Here is an 18,745-nt window from a genome sequence, read left to right on the forward strand (position 1 = left end):
CTTTGGTGTTTATATTACACATACCAAAGTTTCCAATAATTAGGTCAGTATATTTGAAATAATCCCCATGAGCCAAAAACTTCAGAGTGAGCTAAATGCTCAGTTTCCAGTATGTTATAGTTCAGTTCTTATTATGGTCATTTCACACAGCCCTGGCTGGGAGAACAGCAACCCCTCACACCTGCTGTTTAAATCTTCTGTTTATGAGAGGGGCAGCCAGTCGGAAGAAAGCTGTCTTAAAGGGACGGTGCTTAAACGGCTGGTTTCATACAGTGGATAAACTCACCAAAGTCCAGCTTGCCAAGCTAGACTGAGAATAACAGTATGGAGCTGGAAATCAGGTTACCTTTAATAACATAAACACTGGCTCTCTCTATTTGAAATGCATTACTCAAAGAGAGCGTTGATAGTGGCTGAGTTACTACAGTTTATGCAGTAATGTTGACTACCAACATGTGAAAAAATAACACTCTTCACTGGTAAAGTCTGTAAAGACTGCAAAACCAGGTCATACTTACGGAAGATCTTTACTTGGACAGTGGCCTGGGCTTCCTTGTCTCCATCCTTTGCCACACACTTGTAGATGCCAGCACTGTCCACGGTGGCGTGGTATATGGTGAGAGTCGACGTGGCTTCATCACTGCGGCTCACAAAAATGTCTGCCCTGTTGGGAAGGATCTTCTCACCGCTGGGGGCGTACCAGTCTATGTCTTTAGCATCTCCTACCACTGAAAATAACAAAGTAAATAATGAGATAGAAAAGCAAAACTTTTTTTTTTTAAGAATTTCACAAGTGGCCTGTAAATAATAGTCAGAACCTATAGGATTGCAACTGAAATCTGTTATCTTGTTTGGTGCTTTTGATGTTTTGCTATAGCTTAGATATGCCTCCCGCTTTGACTCTGAGCATGAACTTGTAGAGGATGCCATGGGCCTGTTACATCACATTACAAAGCTAGTGTGTGCATCTTAATTTAAAATTCAAACTTAATTTACTGCAACGATCACTGCACTGTGTGATGACCTGGGGAAGAACTGTCATTGCTGGCATTCATATTCTTCACATCTGTTCATGTTGGAATAAAGTAGTTGTAGTTCCTTATTTCCCTGATGAATGCATATGTGGAGCTGATTAAGGTTTGAGCTAGACTTTGTTCTCATTAGAGAATGTGAATAAAAATTGTTAAAAATGAATCGTAATTTGAACAGAATATATCAAAACGAAATTAAGAATTCTTGGTTTGAAGATGGTTTGGAAGCATTACTGTGAAATCACAATCTGTTTTCATCCAGTGTATGTTATGTAAAGCCAAAGACTAAACAGACACAGCAAAACATAAAAAGGGAGATATGAATTATTTCTGTTTCCTCAGTAGGATTATTCAGTAGGAGGAAACTTTGACTAAAAGAAAAATCAAACAACGTTTCAACATTATTCATCTTTTTATAAACAGTAGTACAAGCAGAGGCAGTTTTTTGTTTCCCTGAAAATTATTAATACTATCTCTTCTCTCAAGGAGCACAAACAGCTCTAAATGTATTTTGACACCCTTTTCAAACGGAGGAATTCGAGTTCAAACGAATGCAAAAATTTCTTCATAGAACAAAGAATGAAATCACTTAGTACTTAATGTCAAGGCTTTTAGGGCTTCATTTTTACAGAAACATTCTGCTAAAAGCAGTGAAACAACAGGTCATTAGTGGGAGAGAAGTGGTTATTTTTTCAAAAAGAAAAAAAAACATTGATTGCATGTAGTATGCAAAAGAAAATTTTGACTGGACTTTGTAATTCCTGTGAAAAACAGTCCACCACTACTCCTTCCATAACAATTGGGTATGTAGCTGCCTGGTGCTGAAAATCAAATAGACTTGTTGACTTGGATATGTGCAAGTGTGAGCACCTCTGTAAAAGGAAAAGTTTTGTCACTTTGCTGCTCTGGAGCATTCAGCTGTAAATTAACACATTGCCATGATATTCCCAGGAGCAGACATCTCAGCAAATTCACCCCAAGATCAAACCGTGCAATGCTCAGAGAAACTGCATCTCGGATTCAGCAGGTCTCAGCCAACATAAGAAATATTAAAGTTCATGACAGTACAAGTATGGGATGTTTGGAAGTGTTCTTTGGAGAACTGAGAAGTGGAGATGCTTTGACATAATGCACCGCAGTTTGCAAAAAGCAAATACAGCTTATCAGCACAAACACCTCAGAACAACTGTCGAGAGACAAAGTCATGTAGGAAATGATTATTTCAAGTTAGTCCGGCTACAGGTGGTTCAATAAACTATTTACTCATAAGTCCTATGAAGGTAGCTGTGCAGTGTTTTGAAGTTTCTATTTCAAATTCAAGAAAATGCAATTCATTCATTGTCCAGCATGATTGTAACTCACATCAACGGGATAACGAGAGAGATGCTTTGAATTTTCATACTGGACGACCCCTCGTAAGGGCTATGGGTATGCTGTTAATTCAGTCCCCATCAGCTTTGTTTTGTAGTGTAGAAGTAACCTGGGTTAATAAGACCAAATGAATGAATAATCTTTATTCAGAAAATTAGGACGTTATTTAAATGTAAGAAGATGTTGTGTAATGGCAGACTGCAGATCTGTCTTTTGTAAGCAGCATCTGTATCACAGACAGGCTGACAAATGCACAGAGAGAATGTAAGACCTCTGTCTCATTATCTTCTCATACAGCACCTCTCTCCCACCTCTTCTATGTCTTATTTCTTACATGACTCAGATCTCATCATCCCACCACCTCCACAGAATAAGCCCGTCAATTTATCCTTGTGATCTTTTTCTCTTTTTTCCTCCACCAGTACACCAATCTCATTATTTAACCTAACTTGTATTACTTTCATCAAATTACCTTAATAAATACTGCCAATATTGCTAGATGAGGTGACATTTGCATCAAGCCGTGTTAAATGAGGGATGTAGGAAGATCACTCTTACCTTCGCAGATGAAAAATTTGGAATCTCCTACGCTGATCTCCCCTTGTGGTGGAGTAATTTCCACCTGAATGGCAGCTGGGCGAAGAAAAAAAGACAGGACAAAATATAAATTAGTCTCTGGTTCAATCGAAAGGAACGGTGACACGGGGCTGAGACACAATAAGGCAAGACTCAAAGTGAAATGGCCATGCCTGCTCAAAGGAACAACCATGTTCAGGCAAACACTTGTATGTAATTTCTATGCTCACTAGAGTGCAACATCTCAATGTGCAAATGTGTTTGAGTTTAAAGTTGCACCCACAAAGCAAAGGAACTCACAGAAGAAATAATATGCGTCTTTTGTGGCGTATGTATTTATTTTGCACCATGTTGTGAACTGAAACCTGCACTGCTGAGCAAGGACACGTTGGTTCTGGAATTTGCTTTCCCTTATTTATAATTTGCGATTTACCCCTAGGAAGCAAAACTGTACCTTTTGCTACCAACACTTGCATTTTTGTTGTTAGTGAATTGTGTATCTGATTTCCTCTCTGACACTTGACACTCAAAGCACAAAGCTGGCACCTGAAGGCAGCATAAAAGAAAAAGTAGCAGAGTGAAAGATAAACTGAACTCTTAAAGAAGGACAAATCCTAACTAAATTAGGCGAGACGCGGACTTAACATTTGTTTGCTCACCTTATAAAAACGACCTAACTAAGCCACTCCGAAGCATTCTTGCATCCCGACTTCTGTTTACAGACGCTTAAGAATACATAATACCATAAAGGCTCTAATGCACATCTTCTCTCAGCATCAGCTAAAGCTACAGTGACAGAGATGAGATTTAAAAAGAGCAGAGAGAAACGCTTGCATGCACCCTAACAAATTTGAATTGATTTTCAAAGGCTTGATCAGCTAATCCTAACTCGCCAGTGCTCCACTGTACTACAAGGGATCTCATGACTTTTTAGAGTGACATGGTTTAATATATGACTCCTATCTTCAATGATATGTGGCACAGGACTAAAGCAAAGCCTGTGAAGTAGAAATACCACAGAATCGTGATCGGAGCTTGACAGAGAAGTCCCGCGGAGCCTCCAGCATGTCGCCACTTCACACAAATGAGTGAGTCAGTCTCAGCTCAATTCTCACCAGGAGATTCATGGGAATGGTTTGCGAGGACTTGCCATTCATAGACAGGTAGCCAACTATCATCACAGCACAATGTGGCATTGTTTCGTAATGCTACAGTTTCGCCATTGCAGAAAAACCTGCATGACTAAGAAGATAATGTCACATCAAAGACCTTTGCTGCTCTTTCTCTCCTATACACATTTTATGTGTAAAGGCATCATCATTATGGTGTGAAGCTTTACCCCAGCCATAATTCTGGAGTGAGGAGAGTGAACACCGCATCCAGACACACAATGTGCTTTTGTGTTTAGAAGCATTTTGAAACCAATATGGTTCTCAGTGTTTTGGCCAACCGTATTTTCTTCTTCTTTTTTTATGCTTGACTAAAACATTTCAGGAATGCTGTTAAGGGTCCAAAATGTCCCTTTCATCATATTTACACACATTGTAAGACACTGTGAAATGCATGGTCCACATGAACAGTGCAAAGCCACAAATAAGAACAGCTAAATTATTAGGTACACCTGTTCGCAAATCAGCCAATCACATGGCAGCAACTTGATGCATTTAGGCAATGGTGTAGATGAGATAGATCGGTAGAGAGGTACCGGCATAACTATGCTACTCGTCAAAAAAAATGTAAACACTGGTTCTTAAATTGAACCGGAAACAAATGCTGCAATCATCATGGTCAAGGACAGTCACAAGTATTGATTTCATACATGTGTTCAAAGTGTGAATAATATTCTCTTTATGCCTTGGTCAAGAAGTCACACAAATATTGATTTGCAGTAAAACACTGCATCTGCCACATGAATGAACCAGCCTTTGTTCCAAGCCAGCACACAGGCTGCAGAGGCATGAAAAACCACTATGTTTGCTTTTAGAGGCTGGAGGTAGATACAAAGACAACAACATATCCATTTCCTTCTCTCATCTAGTACGATCCCAGATACCATGCTATACCCATGCCTCCTAAGACTAAAAACACTGGCCCAAAACCAACTGATCATATCTGCAACACTAAAGACAACAAAAAGGAGTTCAGGCAGTGTGGGAAAGATAGCTATTCCCAGATCCACTTTCTCAGTCTGTGTGTCTACATGGGCACTTGTGCAGTATCTCCAGGATGGAGTGGTGGCTGAAAGTGTCGAGTGCGACTGTTTCTTTGATGAGAGCCAACCATGGAAGTTAAAAATAAAGATTTAGTAAAGGTAAGCCATCAGGTTTAATCACTGCACAAATGTGAGTTGTGACATGAGATCGACTGAGAGGAAATTGCACTTTCAAAAGTGGGTACCAGTAAGTACACACCAAACACTTTGCGCTGCACACAACAGAACAAAGATTTGCTGATCATTTGTCTCACTTGTCATTTGCAGTATTGTAAAGAATCTCCCCAGGCCCACTATTGTTGTCAAAGACACAAACATAAAGCTGCTGACAAACTAACTACAAAGTGAATTATTTCTCTTTGTAGCAGTTCGTACCTAAGATTATTCATATTCATCTCAACAGCATCAAAATATAAGGCAGAAGCTGAATATTCCATGAGAGCCAGCTCTGAGAATCAATCAAATCAGAATCGAAATCAAAACTTGATTACCCCGGTGCCAGATGGGTAAGCTCAGAGTAATAAAAAAGCAGCGCAGCCCTGCTTCAGTCACGAATCTACTGGCAAAGAAATTCAAGTGAGGGGGATGACTCCAGGTGTGATCTATAGTATACAAAACTAACTGTGAAAGAATTGAAATATGTTATTTAAACAAACAAAAATAAAAAGGTGTGATTTTGAAGAGCTGCTTTTTTAAAGATCTTGTTTTTGAAAGGTGTAATGAGTTTTCAGATAGGGATTTTGGTTGGATGCGGTTCCTAGATTAAACCGTTTTGCAAGGATCAAAAGATTACACAAGTAACTTAATGCTAAATCAATGCTGGGGTGAGACAAATGCAAAGCACACCCAGAACACTCAAAAGTATCTGATTGCTGCAATTTGGGCTCAAATGAAATGCTCCTGGGAATTTTAACTGCATTTGCAATTTGCATCTAATGATATGATCCAGATGCCCTAAGACTGTAAAAACATAAAAGATATTCTTCATAAAAAACTTTAATGTTAAAATAATCCAACATTAGCTTCCATTACAATTATGAGCACAATGGAAAAAGGGAACAATTATATATTTAGGCATGATTTAGTGGCATAAGATAGCAGGTAAAAAAAACAAAGAAATCTGCCTCACGCATCTCACAGCTAAATATACAGCATGGAGCATAAAAGCAAAAGTGATGTGTTGTAGATTAAATGGTAAATGGCCTGTATTTGTATAGCGCTTTTCTAGTCCCTAAGGACCCCAAAGCGCTTTACACAACCTGTCATCCACCCATTCACACACACATTCACACACTGGTGATGGCAAGCTACAATGTAGCCACAGCCACCCTGGGGCGCACTGACAGAGGCGAGGCTGCCGGACACTGGCGCCACCGGGCCCTCTGACCACCACCAGTAGGCAACGGGTGAAGTGTCTTGCCCAAGGACACAACGACCGAGACTGTCCAAGCCGGGGCTCGAACCGGCAACCTTCCGATTACAAGGCGAACTCCCAACTCTTGAGCCACGATCGCCCCATTAAAAGCAAGGAAAGAAAGAAGTGCTTGGTTTTGTGAGGAGAGAGCTCAGATAAAGGATGAAGCTATCTTTGCCCTAACATGCTCTCTCATGACACCAATCTAATACCCATCCTCTAAGCCTGTCCCTCACTTCCAGTCCTCTAAAGACTCATAAACCTCTCTGTCTACTCTGAAGAGTCTCCCTTTAGTCTTCCTTCGACTCCTAACGCACATGCACAATAACCACATCACCTTGCTTTTTAATAAACAGAATTTACTGTCACTGCAACCGCATGTTTTCACAGAGATAAAAGTATACTGAAGGTAAGCTGGGCCAGAAAAAAATTCTATAAATGAATGTAAATTTAAACTTCAGAGAAACACAGATGGCAGAAAGATGCTGTATAATTTTCACAGTTGCAATCAGATGCACTGCAGCATGCACACATGTCTTCCATTCTAGCAACAACTTTTATCTCGGAGCTAAATTAAGCATTGTGTCCCTTTTTAGAGAAGCATGTTGTAGCTAATGAGCAGACCAGAGAAGTTAGGGGCTTAACTTCAGTCAGTCATCAGATTCTATGTAGTGATTGCAACGGCTGTATTTTAGTTTACAGCGAGTCAAAAGACTTGAGTAACTTTTTCATATGTTCGATTTCTTTGTTTCTCTTGCACAAACAGGAAAATAACAACAAAAATACAACATTTCTATAAGCACCGATGGCCAAATTGCTGTTTTAAATATTTGTAATGCGTTAGAACAGTTTGTGCACAGGTGGTGAATATCTCACTTTACATCACCCACAGCATAGCAGCTCAGCTTCGACCTCTGAGTTTGCATAAATAAAAATTACCCCATCTCTCTTTAGCATAGCCTTTCTATTCTACTGTATCCAACTGTTTAACCACACATGGCAGCTTCCACACTCAAACCTCAGTGCTCATGTTGCAGGTTACTCCCTTGTCATGGACCATACATGAGGGTTACAGTATTTATACACCTTTTCTTTAGCGACATACACTTCCACACATAGACAAATGCCCATTCACGCATGAACAGCTTGCCAACCGTGCTGACCACTTATGCTATTAATTTGACAAAGTAAGAAAAGAAGTTAGATGGAAGAGCCCAAAAAGCTGAGCTACTTATGGTAAGCTCAGAGGCGAGATTAGTAATAGTGTATTAATCTACTGCTAAGCTGTCCATACTTTGAAGCAAATATGCCTGTGAGGCTTTAGTAACAATGACCAAAACTAAAATGGCAGTGCTGACTGTTCTCTAGCAAGAGGATTATGGAGTTTACAGCCTGTTGCTGGTAAACATTCTTTAAGCATCTAAACCACAGAGTTCCTTAATGCCAAATTATGTAAGAGCACAAGTATCTATACACGGCCACATTGCTGTCATTACTTCATTTTAGGATGTGCAAATTTGAAAAGAGAACAAATAAGAAGTTGTCAGGTTGGCTGGGAAAAAACCTGAAGTTTGAAGCAGCTTCTGTCCCGTCTTGGATCAGGAGGTTTGCATGCCTAATTGCAGCCTGGCAGCCTGTGGTGACTGGCTCCATTACAAGGAGGCTACAACAGTCAGCTGTTGGTGCTTAACATGCAAGTCATGTCGGAGTAAGCACACACTATGGAGCAGACAGTGCTGTGTAGGGCTACACATCAATAGCACATATGCTTGAAAAGCCGTCGTCTGGGGACGTACAAGAACAGATGAAAATGTCGTCATTTGTGTCCAAGATTTACATTTCTCTTTTCTTCCTGCGGCTGGAAGAATGTCAAAATGTCAGCCATGAAGGTTCCAAGCACACGCCAACCACATAATGTTACCCTCTCAAAGCTTTCCAACTGGAAACACATTTCTCTGAGATTTTGTATTCCTTAATTTAATACTAAATTGGTTAGACAGGTTAATCCTTAATTCCCATCTGGCTGTTTGGAGGAGGAAATAGCTGAATTCTTGAGATATTACGAGGCAATTCTGATCACAAATTAGAGCTCCATCATTTTATATGAATATTTTGGGACACTTTTTTCTTTCCATTTGAAAGAGAAAGAAGACAGGAAAGTGTCAAACTCTATTTTGAAACTGTTATTGGATATGCCCTATTAAACTAAGGCATAAGGATTTCTGGTTGCTTTTCAAACTGCAATTTGCAAAAAACATTTTGCAGCATCCTTCTTGATACACTGGAGGAAGATTATATTTGCTATATTATAGTATAGCTATATTATTTATATAGCGAGTTTAATTATTTAAGCCACTATTTTGTCAGTCAGAGATTAATATGATTATAATTTAATTTTTAATATTTCTAAAACAAACAAATTTATCTTTTTAAGTTACTTGTTTACGCTTAGCCTAAATCTGATTGGATTAGCTGGTTGTTGTTACCAACAGGGAAGTTGCATAGTGCCCTCTGGTGGATAAAGTATGGAACGTCAGCTTGGTTGAAGGGTGTTTCTCTTGCCCCTTATACAATTTTTAAATGCCTATAGTGATTGATCAGCAAATAGCTAATATCAGCTGATAACAGCATCATGCCATCATCATAAATCGGTCAATGATCTTAGCTCAAAATTCTACAAACCTAAAAACCACCAACCAGTACAGTGCTGTAGCCTTAAAAAACGTCTCCATTAACTATTATTTCTAATACTTCTCATCCATCACACAATATTTAGCAGCAACAGTGAATTTCTAAAATATTAAATGATGAAGCATAAATGTCAGATAAAATCTAGCCTAAAATCTTCTGCCATCTCAGAGCTTTATCAGTCAAGTCTGCTTGTATTGCCTGACGAGAGAATAGAATTTCTATACACCTCACAAACCCACACTTAAGCTCCCTTTTGAACCCCTTTGCAAACTTTAGGAAACTTCTCTACAAAATTCGAGAAGAGTTCTAGCAGCAATTGTCAAAACCTACATTCTTTCCATAAGTCCATCTAAGTCATCATTCCCACAATTACTTCTCAGTTTCAATTCCTCAAACACTCTAAAACTTTTTCACTCTACTTCTCTGACTTTCTCTGACTTGCCAGTCAATCCACAAAAACAACTCACACTACTTCTAGCAGTTTTTCACCCTGATAACCTTTACAAGATGTCTACACAAAGGGGGTTGTGGCCTGTTATTAGTTTCCATCAATGTCGTTTTGTTTTTGTCCTTTCCTTGCCCTGAAAAACACAACCTCTCTGATCTTTCCTGCAGTGTATACTGATTGAAAGAAAGCCTAAGCGAGCTGCATTTCTATTGCAAGACTCCAGTCAGCTTGGCGTTTACAGTACTTTTACATTTTAGTAAAATGAAATTTAATCAATATATATGTAGAACTTAAAGCCAGATGTTGTACATGTTGTCTCTTATATTCTGATAAAATATAGTCCCTCTTTTGGTGTTTTGATTTGTTGACGTTTGAGGCTATAGCTTAAACTTCCTATTAGTAAAAGTATAACCCAGAAGTAATTCTAAACACTTACTGGAACTTCAAAAGGAAACGAGTTTTGCAAGTAAACAATGAATATACATAACAGTTGTTAAAGCCATTTTCCTACCTCAGCTAACTTTGAACATTACGCTTCTAATTTGTTTTTCAGTAGCAGATAAATTAGCCTTACAGACGCACATTCCAAAGTGTCTCAACCACTTATCATTAACCTGCTGCACTTTGAGGCACTGCACAAAATACTAAGCAGCTGTTTCCATGTGCTGCGTGTGGGTGTCAGGCCTTAATCAAATTGACATAGACGTGTTACCTTCTAAGCTCCTTCTCCTCACATCTTTCAGTCATTCACCGCATCAGCTTTGTCGGGATTATGGTTGTTACCAGCATCCCCTCCAACCCTTCAGCACTTGAGTTGCCTTCCAAGTGCATTTTAAGTGGAGAAAAGTCATTGTGGAAGAGCACAAACGTGTGCTGCAGAATTCACACGTTTCAGATTGTTTTTGCACTAAAGTTTGAGGCAAACTATTGTGTGAGCAAAGGCTACTTCCAACTTCAAACTTTATATTTGCCCTCAAGTTCTGATGAAAAATGCGTAGTCTAATCTGTCCTCCTTAAAATACACAACACCGTGATACATTTCCAATAAAGGCTCTTCTTCCCTCATAAATATTTGGATATTAAACAGAGGCCAGTATGTCCTTCTTTGATCTGACTAATTTAAGCCTTCTAGTTTTGACAGGACCTAATTACAAATCGTGAGGAGAATGCTGTGCAAGAGGCTGAAAGGCTGGAGAGGGCAGTCGAAGGGAAAACGGCTACGGCAAGAGGTCTGGCTGTGAAGAGATTACATGTAAAGCCGACTGTGGTAATAAAAGGGGAAATGGCTAAAGATTACAAAACACAAGGCAAACATTTACAGTTCTGTATCAACGCTATAGGCTGCGGTATGCATTACACCACCGAGTAGCTGGCCTCACCCGCAGTGGGAGTAAAAACGTGTAAAAAGTTTGTCTAAAGAGCTCTTGGGTGGTTCCTAAGGAAAGGAGATATGGTCATTTAAAACACTGAAAGGGGTCATTCACTGAGGAGCAAGACTGTGCTCAGCAGTTGCTTGGCATTGTGCCCCACCATTTTTATAAATATTGTGTGAACAAAGTTGGAATTTCAGCTTTATGCTGGCATACAAGTAGGAAAGTAAGATTTCAAGGATCGACAAAGGAAACTGATCATCTTCTGATAGCTGTGGTTAAATATGTATTTATTGAGCGTTGACATTTTGCTATAGAAAAAGCAGCAGGTTTCTTTCATCTGGAGTCAATCTCTCAGGATGTTGAAGGGCAACATGAAAATTCACAGCACATCCGCCTCACCGGGTGAAGAGGAACTTATACAGGTTGACCAAAGTTGACAATGCCCCCCTAAAGAGCCATGAATATTTACACAAACCTATATGTGCATACAGAACAAACTTGGATCAGCATTAATAAAGCTCTGTAATGGTTAGGCACCCAAATATTGGACTTGTGCAATCAGGTATCGGTCCAATCGAAAGGCTGGATAGGAAACAACCGTGCATCATCAGCTGTGGGTTGCTACTGGGAGAGCTAACGTAGCACGGAGGAAGCTAATGGCAAAGTGACACCAGTTTGAAGTCACTTAGATACACGTGTGTGTCTGTGTGTGCGTGTGTGTGGCAGACTGAGGAGGAAAGGAGAAAGTAGCGTGACCGTAAATGACAGCAGTACACAGCAGTCTATGACTCACAGTGAGCTGGATGACAGGTGGATAACACAAATACATTTTTAGTTTTATCCATTTAGTCCTGCTTACATTTATTTTCTAACTAATAAGTACAAATTCAGTCAATTTAAACGCTATAGTTGTGATTTTTTGCAACATTTTTTTTTTATTAAATTGGGTATGTTTGAGTTGAACCGGAATGATTTCTGGTATTTTAGGAAAACAGCTTATAATAATATCAGATCAATAATTAGCATCAGTACATACTTTAAGCTAATATTTCTGTATCGGATCAGGAATAGGAAAAAGTTGGATGTCTCACATGGTAATAATTCCATTACACTATTAGTAGCTTGTTTATAATTGTTATAACACGCACAATATACCATTACTAGTGGTCATCCCGATTATTACGTGGAGACTGGCAGAATTCAAAGGTTAGCTCTCCAAAGCTTCAGATTATTGTCCTACATTTCACACACTCAACCAATTGCACTTCTCAGCTAAAGCAGATCATGAAAAGTATTTCCAAGTAATTTGAATCTGGCCTGACCTGAATATGCCACAGCTCCTACCAATTAACTTTCAGCAGGGTCTTTCTGTCACAAGGTCAAATCCCCTGGTGCAATATAATTAAAAGCAATACAAGTGAGGCCAAGCTTTAATTCGGAAGAAGAAAATGTAATATGTTTTAGGTGAAGGGAGGGCAGAAATTATAACAGATTTTCTCAACAAAACAATAATCACATTAGCATAAAAAAATGGGTTCAAGTAACAAAAGAGCATTTTTGAAAAAGGAAAATACTCTGTCTGCACTAGCGCTGGTCTTTCTAGGCCATTCTGAAGTCTTACTGTGCTTTCTTTTGGCATCTTGCAATGTCTTCTTTCAAAGTTAAAATAAAAAAATCCAAGCTTTATTAAAATGGAAAAAAAAGAGCCATGGAGTGACGTGCACGCCTTTTCGTCCCTTCAGGTTTTAGTTCTCTGTATGAGGTACTTCTACAGGCTTTTATGCCTTTAAAGTAGTGGATATGTTGCTTTGATTTAAAGAAGAGTTCAGGCTCAGAATTCCTGAGCAGAGATCCTGCCAAGGTTTGAAAAAAATAAAGTGTTAATCACTGAGGAAGTACGAATGTCAGATAAAACCTCACCCGCATATCTCTGGTCTGTCTACAAAGCCTTCTTCTCCCAACTTAAAGCGTTGTCAGTCAAGCAAAGCTTACTTATATCGCTTGATAAGAGAATAACGTTTCTATAGAGCTCACAGGATCACACCTGTGCTCTCTATTGAGACCCTTGCAAAGTTGAAGAAACTTCTCTCCATGTTTCTAGCAAGAATTCTACCAGGTATTCTCAAACTGTATATCCTTTATTGAACACACCATCCCTACAATAACTTCTGTTCTACTGAGTCGCTGTAACTTTTTTAAACTAAACCTCTGGAAAAAAAAACAGATACATAAAATTCAATCAGCGCACAAGAACCCAAGAACAAATGCAATTTTGGTGACCTGTTTTTTCCTGACTCCTGGAAGCCATAAGTTCCCTCCAGTAATTAAAAAAGCCCTTACTATTTCAATTTGGCATCACCTGTAATTACAACTAGTAACTGTGACAACACCCCTTGGTTTGTACCTCTACGGCTGTGACCATTTTATCACCAGCAAGCTCAGTTAGCATGGTGGATCCATAGTCTTTATGGGTGCATGGCGCACATGTAGATACTTAACAGATGTAGAAATTAACTTCCTTTTGGAGCCAGCGTTGAGTAAAAGTTTAAGAAACAGAAGAAGAAGAGCTACTGGTCTACAGGAAAGTACAGCAAACATAAAATGGACTCACAAATTCCTTCTAAAGGACAAAATTTGAGTATTTGTTGCATTTTTATTTAGCATCATTGGCAGGTACCCAAGACGAAATGTGGAAAAGATTCAACTTTAAATTACGTATTTAAAATACAAAATATGAGTAACTGTATTCCGTTACAGTTACTTTGTTGAAATGAATGGATTACACGACATATTTTCCTGTTTCATAAGGCTATGCCCTCTCTATTTTATGTAATTCCACGCCGGTGGAAACCCAAACAAAACACGCATTAAGAGGCTCTAATGCCTGTGTCTCAATCAAAATGTGACCTGGACTTGTGGCCCGCATAATGACGTGAAGAAATATTTTAAAAAATTATTCACAAAAATTATTTAATATGAAGGCAATAGGCAGAGTGTTACAGGCATCGAATTGTTACAGGCATCGAATTTTAGCCTCATGGGCAGTGTAGTCCGTGCTGCAGGGAGCATGGACTGCCATACCCGTTATGTGTCTGAGAGTGTGATGAGGGAGATAAAGAGTAGAAAAGTACAAGTTGTCACCGAGCAGAAACGGGAAATGGAAGCATGTAAATATAATAATAACCACTGCAGCCAAAAAGAGTGCCTGACGAGCCCAGCTGTAAGTAAGCTATTAAGACTCGGCTGTACACTGTGTTCGTGTTTTCCTGCGAAACAACAAGTTCCGTTGCAGCAGCCTTTCAACGCCTCTCTCTTTCTCTCGCTAGCAAAGTTGACCCAGACAACAAAGTAAAGCTAGTTTTCGGCTACGAGCCCGACACAATCCCAATGTATTAGCCAGAGGTCCCTTTACTACAGTTCGGAGCCACGACCCTGTTTTATATACGCGCGGAATAGTTTACTATACGAGATCGCTGCAAAAAGTGCAGCCTTACCTAATGTCCACCCTACTGTTACTCATTTTATATTAAGATTTAAAAATCTAGTTGCTATTGGTATGGTATAGCCTTCAGTAATAGTAATAAATCACACAGCAATGTTACATTCATGAAGTTGTAAAAAGCATGATAATATATTAAGTAATCCAAAGTATTCAGAATGAGTTACACTTATTGAGTAACGTAATGGAGAACATTAAAAAAATACATTTTGGGGCATGTATTCTGTAATCTGTCGTGGAATACATTTTAAAAGTAACCTTCCCAACACTGGTTAACTGTACATGTAAAAATGCATTTAACTTAGACAGATAATAAGAGTCCGTCTAATATCTACATAAGCGCCTGTATGTCCAAAGGCCAGTATGAGTGAAATTGCCGGTCTGCACCCTAATTAACTAATGAGGCCAAACGGGTTAAACCACTACCCCTGTCTTCTTTCGTTGTTTGACCCTGAAGTGGCCCTGCATCTCACCAAGTTGATAATCACTGCAGAGCTACAGAATACTCCCTCCCATACTAATGGCGAAAAGACCAACACACCAAGTACAGCAGCAGTTTGTGTAAACAATCTTTACAATGCCAAAGTGCTTCTTTTACAGAGATTTTTTCACGCTCATGTCCACATTCAAAAGGAAACACAATCAGCGCATCCCACTGAGATATTTTTTGCCCTCTCTGTTCACATTCAGTTTATCTTTCACTGAATTATGACCCCATTTTGTTTACAGTAAAGCTCCAGTTTGAAGCCATAAAGTGAGTTTGAATGCATCTCACATCAAACCTGTGCGAAAGGGAACATTACTAGCAAAAGAACTTGATTCTATAAGCTTCTTTTACTGCTTGTTTGTTCTAAGGTTGTGCTCCTCACAGTACACCAGGTTTTGTTTTGCTATTACAAAGCCCAAGTAGCAAGTCTACACTGGCTGGATGCAGTTTATGTCAAATTATGCACACTGCAATTATTCACACTATTATTAACTGTCCTTCAGCCCGAGATAATGCAATAAAATGTGTCACCTAAAGCTCCCTATCATCACCTCCAATCATATCGTCCTTTTACTTTCCATGCCATATTTACAAACAAATTTGCAATTAATCAAATGTGCACAAACTGATTGGAATACTGTGAGCTCCAAGCCTCTTCGGGTCCCAGTGTCTGGGGCAGCATGAAAGTTAGCTGCTGTGCACAGGTTGTAATCCAGTATTGCTCACACTTCACTCAAAATCCTGGCTCTACAGTAACAATTGTTTTCTCTACTCTGTGTTTTGATGTAAAATCCTTTATCTACAGTAACTCGCTTCTTGGCTAAAGAAAGAAATTGCTTTCCAAAGCAGAAAAGCAATTGCCTATTTACAAAGTTCTGAGAGTTGCAGGAAGGTTTCTGTATATCTGACGAATGGTAGTCCAACATTCACTCTTCTTTTTGCTCTGCACAGCCAATACAACAAGTGAAAAAGGCTGCAAAGTGTGTAGATGCTCAGGGGAATCTCAGAGATTGGAATGTGTGCTCATCTTTTCAATGACATGTAGTGATCATTTTTTTAACACTAATGTGACATTCGTAGGTGGACTTGTAGCAATAAATTTTATATGATAACTTCAGTGTTCCAAAATGAAACGTATTCAATTTTAAATGCTATTCTGGCTCTAAGCTCTAACAGGAGTTGTGTTATCCTTCATGGACCAGTAGCCTCCTCATCTGAATTGTTGACAGTGGTTTAATGATCCGAGAGGCTTTTTTGGCAGCGACTGGTTTAGATTAACTTGCAGAAATTGAGTCAGCCAGAACTTCGCCTCGAGGCACCTCAAAGCCCCTTGGCTCCAGGATTGAGTGGTTATCGCCATCCATACTTAGACTAAAATATTCTCCAGATATAAATCACACTTTAATGTCTGCACAACAAATGTGTAAATCGGGGCCAGTTTTGAGCAGAAATCCGAAAACTCGTTCAAATGGGTCTATTACAACAACAGTTTGGAGAATCCAACATTTCAGTTTCTGAGAAACAAAATCGGCATGTTTCAGAAGCTCATACACTCCAAGTAGTAAACACAGTTATCACAATGACAAAATAAATTCTGTCAGTCTGCCAGAGGAGGACAGTATATGCCACAAATGAAAGGTGCAAAGAATGGCAGAGAATGAACAACGCCGATCTTTTCAGAGAGCTGGGAGCTGAGCTGACCCCTGTTTAAGACTTTATTCTTATCAGTCTAACCCACTCGTGCAGTGGATGGCCTTCCTTTATAAAGGACTGGCATTTTTGCTCACTTACTTCCTTTATGACTCTTTCCTGGCTATGCAGCGCAAGAGATATTTTGGCTAGGTGATCTTTAGGTCAACATAAATGGTAGTGTGTGATTTAATTGGTTCAAAAGCAGCTACAAAAGGTCTCAGGCACCTTACAGGAATGAGGGATGTATAAATTGTATAAATCAGAACCAACTGTGACACCATCTTCTTACAAGGTGAACTGCTATGCTTCAGAGATTATCATGACCAACACATCGATAGCTTCCTAGCACCTCTTACAAGTAGCTTCTTTGCTGACCAAAACTGATGTGAGCCACATATGTATATCACTCACTTTATTGGTTAAGAAAATAAGTAGGAGAACAAGAAAGACAGAAGAAATACAGCCTGCTTTACACAATGGGGATGATATCATTGAACCAAAAACAAAAAACAAAAAGAGCTGTTCATAAATTCTGTTTCCTACTCAGGATAGAATTCAGAAATATTGTGATATTTTCACTGTTATTCGCGTTCTTGAGCTTCACAGCAACGCAGTGGGACGTTTTCTTTGAAATATGAAACAAGGTGGTTCGTGCAGTACGTGATCTTCATTTAGAGAAACGCTAGCATTAACAATGCCCCCGCCGGTGTGAGAAATTCTTTCAGACATGCTCTCATTTGTTACGGGTGATTTTACAGAGGTACTGCAATTATCTTGACAGTGATATATGGGTGTTTAAATCTGCTAAACATAGCACTTTCATAGCAAACTGTGGATGACTTCCATGTATACATGCAAAATAGCGCGTGGCGTGTGACCAAGACACAGAGGCCTCAGCCTTATATAGTCCACTGAATGAAACTGAGCCTGTAGAGGGGATTGGATATGGCAGGATCCATGAACAGAGGCTAACCTTAAATCCAATTGAATCTTTTGCAATTGTTTTACAGCCCCTGGCCAGTTCTGTGCTTATTCCTCACACCATGCCTCAAAGGACCAGATACAATCCCTGCTCTCTGTAAGCACTCTCAATATCATCCCGACACAGACATAAAAGCAAACCAAAGAACCCCTCATTCATGTATCCATTGATGACATAAGGAGTCAGAGTAGATATTAAGAAACAGAGGCTGTAACCTCTGGGATGTGGTTCTGGATTTATAATGGATGGGGATTCCACACTGGCTGCTTGAGATACATAATTGAGAGTGGCCTGTTAATTCTTTCCACTAGGACCTTTCCATTTGACCATGCACAACTTGCCATGATGAAAGCTTCTAACAAAAGGATATTTATCTCAAACATTCATACACATCGTAAGAGTACATGACTTTCTTGCCACCTTTGCAAAGTATCACTTGGGAGATGGACGATACTGGTCACAAAAAATAGAACTTGTTCTCGCAACTGAGACACTGTCTGTCACTCATGCACAGCTGCAACTTCAATATCCTTTAGCTGCAATGGAGGGACCTTAATCCAGCTCTATGTCTGGGCTGTGTTCCTGAAGCACATTTGTCATCTCACTCAGTGAGTGATATACTGTAGCACATCATTATATACCAGCTAGTCCAACTTCAGTAACCCTACAAACGTCACTGCTGTTTAGTTTTCTGTCTTCATTTATGTTGGGAGTGATAGCAGAGCTTCACGTTTTAATTTTTTCAGAAATCCCTCAGTCAGAACATGCTACATCATGTTTAGGTGTAAACTAGTGAGCTAAGCTGATTACTCCGCGAGGCTCCTGACTACGGTAGCCGCACTGCTCCGACAATCCATCAAGCGGTGCGGCTTCGTAGCTTACCAAAGTCATACTAGAAAATTTTTTAACAGATTTTTGAGCGCAGTGTATCACATAAAATCACATAAAAAAGGAAGGTTTTCCTCCCTT

General features: G+C 39.4%; 1 protein-coding gene across 5 annotated transcripts in view; it reads right to left on the bottom strand.

Annotated features, from left to right (window-relative positions):
* Positions 1 to 18,745, bottom strand: part of ncam1a (neural cell adhesion molecule 1a) — a 285,702-nt gene that overhangs the window by 90,276 nt on the left and 176,681 nt on the right. For all 5 annotated transcript variants that reach the window (XM_085421212.1, XM_085421216.1, XM_085421213.1 and 2 more), the window contains exons 2-3: positions 2,961 to 3,035; positions 519 to 728 (exon numbers count right to left, since the gene is read on the bottom strand). In XM_085421212.1, coding sequence (XP_085277338.1) covers positions 519 to 728; positions 2,961 to 3,035 — 285 coding nt within the window. The remainder of the gene's footprint in view (positions 1 to 518; positions 729 to 2,960; positions 3,036 to 18,745) is intronic.

The sequence above is a fragment of the Rhamphochromis longiceps genome, linkage group LG10, assembly GCF_057381845.1.
Source record: "Rhamphochromis longiceps isolate RC_006_pf linkage group LG10, R_longiceps_female_GT1.1, whole genome shotgun sequence".
NCBI lineage: Eukaryota > Metazoa > Chordata > Actinopteri > Cichliformes > Cichlidae > Rhamphochromis > Rhamphochromis longiceps.